This window comes from Anser anser (assembly GCF_964211835.1).
Source record: "Anser anser genome assembly, contig: HAP1_SCAFFOLD_172, whole genome shotgun sequence".
Lineage (NCBI taxonomy): Eukaryota > Metazoa > Chordata > Aves > Anseriformes > Anatidae > Anser > Anser anser.
The window spans coordinates 124,713-130,477 of record NW_028153704.1 but is presented as its reverse complement, the minus strand read 5'-3'; the positions used below and the strand labels follow the sequence as shown (position 1 = coordinate 130,477).

The 5,765-nt window shown below is 40.7% G+C and overlaps 1 protein-coding gene across 1 annotated transcript; it reads right to left on the bottom strand.

The window, feature by feature from the left end:
• Positions 1–2,658: 2,658 nt before the first annotated feature.
• Positions 2,659–4,632, bottom strand: LOC310891603 (uncharacterized protein C6orf52). The gene is made up of 3 exons (XM_083853853.1): positions 4,443–4,632; positions 3,871–3,916; positions 2,659–3,052 (listed from the first exon to the last, which is right to left on the bottom strand). Exons 1-3 carry the CDS (start codon positions 4,500–4,502, stop codon positions 2,916–2,918), a joined length of 243 nt encoding a protein of 80 aa, XP_083709979.1. The 5' UTR covers positions 4,503–4,632; the 3' UTR covers positions 2,659–2,915.
• Between the last annotated feature and the right edge of the window lie 1,133 nt (positions 4,633–5,765).

The following is a 5,765-nucleotide window of genomic DNA, read 5'->3' as shown; positions in this document are numbered from 1 at the left end:
AACTGATGGCGGGCACCAGTACGATGTGTTCAGCTAACACAGGCTGGAAGTTGTAACTGCAGCTGTGAAGTTTACCCAGTAAAAAGACTCCGCAAAGCATTCTAGCAGTTCCGATGCAATCACTGCTTCCTGAATTTGTGACTCACGGTTAACACGGCAGTACAGGAAGAAGTCTGGCATTCACTGTGCTCTTACGGTAAAGAATCTGCCCTGCGCACACCATCCCAAGCCAGGTATGCGCTCCTAACAGGAAAGGACGATAGGCTGATAAGTCTCAGCAGAGGGAAAAAGACATCAGAGAACTACTTTATAACAGCAGCACGCGGGCTGCAACCAACGTTCTCTTCCTCTCATCATTTTCATTTCTGTGGACTCCAAGAGAATACACTCCCAACATTTTTCAGCTCTGGAGAACAAACAGCCCAACCAATCTCATTCACTGAACTACAAAACTGGTATTTTCGCTATCTAGTCCGGAAAAGGAGGCGCACGTCTCTAACGTACAGTGTAGAGACCTTGTTAATAGGCAAAGTCTGCATAAAATAGGTGGCCACAGCCTGATTTTCTGACGTTCAGGGCCTTGGGTCACACACCACCACAGCATCAGACTTAATGAAGTCACCAATCTATGTGGGCCTCTCGTTACACAGGTCACATGTTATGGACCAACCTCTCAAAGGCCAAAAACCAGCACTGATACTGCCGGGCCAACACATATCTGTAGCATCCCATTTCTGGGTGACAACACAATGAATGTTTCCACAAAGTACTCGATGCAACCTAACTACTGTGTTTGGTGATGCAAAGCAAGCCGTGTCAAAGCAGCGTAGCACCCAGGCACATTCCTGGAAGATGTTTTGCTGCTCACATTGAAGAAAATAGATAAAAAAATCCTGTGCAGTTTGCACTTCTGAGCTCAAGTACCACAGCTATGCACTACAATTGAAGTGGCATCAAAGCTTGTAAGGTTTTGAAGCTTCAGCACTGCCATCCAAAGTCAAGGAGGCTGCATCTATTATCTTGAATTTGCCCCAGCTCAGTCCCCTGAAACAATTCCATAGACACGTACAAGCAACCCTTTTCCCACCCAGATTCTTTGCTTCATCTATTGCACCTCTACCTTGTGTCATATTCTTATTAATCTGCCCCTCAAAAGACTCCCTGGCTCACACAAAGAAGCAACCCAACAAATCCCTGTTCCCAGCCACGTTGCTTTCATGCTTTGGGAAGAGTTAACTGCAACAGCTCTAACTGTGATGCCACCTCACCCCCTCCACCTATGTGAGGTTCTTTGCCTTCTGTCTCCTCCTACGTCTACACCTGCACTAGAACCAGGAAGAATGTGCTTCCTACAATACTCCAAGAGCCTCTTCTGTTTCAGGATGTCATCATTTCAATTCAGGACTGAAAGTATTCCTAGCAAAAACCCAACAGCTAATAGCTAACAGAAGCAGTTGCTGGTGATCAGCTACAAGTAACCTGGAAGTACTGAGGAGTCACAAAAGAGAATTTGCATTACATTTAAGAACAGCATGCAGCTTAGGACCACTGCTTTCACTGACTACACTAAGCCATAAAAAAGAATTGGATTCTTACCTGCCATCACAGCAATTATGGTTTATGTTGCCCCCAAAACACACATGGCAGTACCAGAACTGTGTCAACTAGCTTTAACAGCTTCCCCAGCTATTAAGTACAGTAATTTCTGCTTCCTTTTTTTTCTTGGAGGAATATTCTTTTGTTTCCAGCCTCACTTACTTATTATACACACTGTTAATTAGCAACTATTTCTCCATACTCATAGGGTTATGGAGTCCCTATGACTGGAAAAGACTCTGTACCCTTCAAGATAAAGAACAGCATAAAGGCAGCAACTCGCAAGACTGCTCTAGCTTAAAGCAAAGCTTTCCTCATTGCTCTCATCTCCTTTGACTTGAGTACTGTCATCCTTCTACCAGAGCTTTAAAAACTTCATTACCACGAATGAAGGAAGACCAGAGCAATCAGAGAGGGTAGCAGAGGGTATAACTTAAGGAGCTGTTACTAGGATTTTTTTGTTGTTCCTGGTGGACTATTTTTCTCCTTGCCAGCAAGGAGGGAAAACCAGCAAGTTGTTTTCTCCAAGATTTTTTTTTTTTTAGGTTTAAGAACACGGATTATGTTGTAGCAATTTCTTCGCTGTAAAACGTCAGCTGAGAAGTCTAACAGTAAGAAGGGCAAGGGAAAACTGAATGCTGATGCAGAGAGTGCCAGCAGACATCATCCTCATTCCATGGGATGTTTGTAGCTATGGCAGTTGAAGTCTACACTTCCATATGCTTAACATACCCTATTTATAAGCCAATTTTAGCTGACCTAGCATGTATCAGTAGTACAGTTAGAGCCAGCAGCCTGCAGGAAAAAGTGGGCACAGGTGTTTCCATAGCAAGGCCTGTGAGTGTCTCCCATACATACTTCCAGTCTAAGCAAGCACATGAAAGGCTTGGCTTGTCGCTTACCTAAGGAACCAGGAAAACAAGGGGAAGCTAGATTTTGCTTGTGTCCTAATGCCCATATAAAAATAAAGACAGATGAAATACCCTTACTACCTTGTTAAATTCCATAAGCCGGAAGAGAACGTGCTGCACACAGGTACAAGTAAAATCTCTTGCTGGCAGGTTTGCAGAAACAAATTTTTTATTTACACAGGCAAGTCTATCTTTAGACCCCATTTACCTCTTTACATTTCTCGAATATTTACATGACTTCATGATGCTCCAAGAAGGGAGTGATGAACAAAAAGATTACAGAAACTGTCAAAAGCATAGCAAAAAAAACCCAACCTATCATTGTGCTTTAAAACTTATGAGCTAGAATAATGTAGAAGAAATGTAGTTTTAGCACTTTGGTCCTAACGGTCATGCTCTAGAAGACACTTAAATAGCAGAGGGGATTTCAGAAGTGACCGTATCCAGAGGTTGCCAGTGACAATTCATGAGTGAATCGTAGAGTTCTTCGCTTGTCTCCGTGAATTGTCTGTTCATTTCATCAACATCCAAGTAGAGCTGTGGATCTGAAAATAAAAGCCTGGTAAGTCCAAGTATCAAATCTGAGGCATGCACACAAAAAAACTTCATGTGAAATGGCTAATAAAATGTATTTTAAGCTAAGTGTAATAAGCTATTAGATCTACTAATTTTAGTGAGGTATTTAGTCCTCTAAAATTTTGAGCCTCACAACTCCAACTTTTGGGAATTTGTATATTAGAAGGCTGGGACTAGAACTGTCTTTCAAGATAAAGACAAAGACAATGTTTAAGATAGTAAAGATAACGTTTAAGGATAATCAGCCATGAAATCCTCCCAAGAGTCATTTAATTCACTTCTACGGCAATACACGTTACATAGGATAGTTTCTAAACACTAACACAAAATGCCTCCACGTGAGGTACTTTGCAAACCTTCCAGGACACAAATATGTTTTGTACCCTATTTGTAAGTGCAAGCTGAATCCTCCTTTTGGAATCTGCAACATAAGCTTTTACCTCAGGGTGGAGAACAAAGCTTTTGCATATTACTGAGTTTCTAATATAAAATCTGTTTAGCGGAACCAATACAAAGAACAAAATTCTGTCTTAGACCATTTTCAAATGGGAATGAAGGCACAGGTACAAGAAACCTGCTGCGAAGCATTGACAGTGTCCCGTTTTACTTGATGCGGTCAGTGTATGCTGTATCAGCTTTAAAACCCCAGCTGATTGCAGATCAACCCCACAGAGGTTTGACCTCAGCTGAACTTTCAAGATGTTCTTCATCCAGTAGAGGTTGGCTTGTATTGTTAAAAGGCACAAGGATGGCTAAACTCAAGTGACAATGATAGAACCCTTATTACCGTCAGTAATTAGGTCATCACCGATTGCAGTCATAACTGAAGATTCCTGAAAGACAGAAAAGGCTAAGTTTAATCATAACTCATTTCAGAAAGCATCACAGATTCAAAGTGCTGCAGTCTCAATCCATTCCTTCTTCCTACAACTACAAGGATAGATGGCATTTTATCTACTTATTTTTAGAAGAAAGCCAATATTGCAGTACAGGTTGGAAGGGACTTCCGGAGGTCACAACTAATACATTGACCACGATAAGACCACTTACAACAACTGTTTAATTTGCTTTAAGCAAAGCAAATCAGAAGAACAGGAACAGAAGAAGCGTACGCAATTATGCTGTCAAAACCATTCTTTGGTATGCGTGAACAAATAATGGTGTATAAATCACTAATTCTATGGATTTACTATTTAAGCACTTAAATACAAACACCTCTGAATGGAATCTGCTCTTTTAACTTCACACTAAGCAGAAAGCATGTTTTCAACTTCGGATTCTTTTTGCTGATTCACACAAATCTGTACAACATATTATCTGTGAAATATTTTCTTTACAGCAAGCGTGCACTATCTTTACCTCAAAAACAGCTGGAGCCATTAAAGAATCTCCTAAAGAGCAGTCTCCAACAGCTTGCATGCTGTCATAGGGAGCATAGGAGCTGTAGTTGTAGTCAGCGTAAGCATCGTAACTCCGCTGCGAGTAGTAGTTCTGGTAATCTTGGCAATAAGCATTATAGTTGTATGACTGGTACCGCTGCAATTCTGCTTTCAGTCTGAAACATGAGAAGTTGCATACAGTCAGAGAACAAGAGACTGTAAACCCAGTTCTGAACTTAAACAATTTGTCAGCTTACATACTTCAAAACTTAAAAGGAAGCTTTCCTAAACAGTCACCTAAGTGACAGCTTAAGTCACAGCTCAAAACCTCATTTCTATAGAAGCAAGCATCCTCACCTTTGCCAATACCAGAAGGAATTGTTCTCATGGATTAACTCCAGAGCCTTGACATGGTTACCTGTACACATCAAGTATTTTTAGCGTTGGCATAAGCAAGCTGCTGCTAAGTCTCTGTGCTTTGCTAAAGATTGATTTAAGACCAGAGACATTTATCAAGCACAGCTGCTTTAAAGATGCAGTCTTAACCCTTCTATCTTTTGTTTGGTTAATTAATAGATCTTATTTCCAGAAAGAAGTGAATGGAGTCAGATTATCCATTTCCATTGGTTCTTAAGAAGAAAGGGCCTGCTGATTAGATTTCACTACTTTCCCTTTCAAGATTTTCTCAGGGGCAGCTTCAGACTAATGACAAGAACCAAGACAAGTGCTATCTGTACTAAAACTGAGGTACACTGCATAAAGAACATTCAGATAACCCAGCTGCATATTCAAAAAAAACCGCTGTTTAGACTTGTCTTCACTGATTCTGTACAGGCAGACCTCCTGTGTTTGCAGTGCCCAGTTTCTCTCACTTGAATTGGGGATGCAGAGAAGTGAGTTCTATGCTTTTGGGGAAGAATACAAGCTGAAGGCATTCTGAAATAGCTTCCAAACTCAGCAAACATGAGGGACAAACTAATCCAATGGCTGGGTATTTCAATGCTAAGAGAGCACGGTACTCAGCCATTCAGAAACGTATTACTGATGTGTATTTTAATACCTACATTTGTTTCAATACTGCAAAGCTACACAAGTTCTAATAAAGAGGTAATCCATTGTCTTGTTACTGTAGTAAACAAACAGAAGATACATCATCTTAGGTCTTCTGCTTCCAACTGCACTCTTCCTACATACAGTTGTGTAGGGAAGGAAAATCTGAAAATACTGTTGACGTTCTTCTGGATAGCCGAAGCAAGAAAACATGTTTGTGGCTTATTCCTGTTTTCAAAATAAAACAATATTA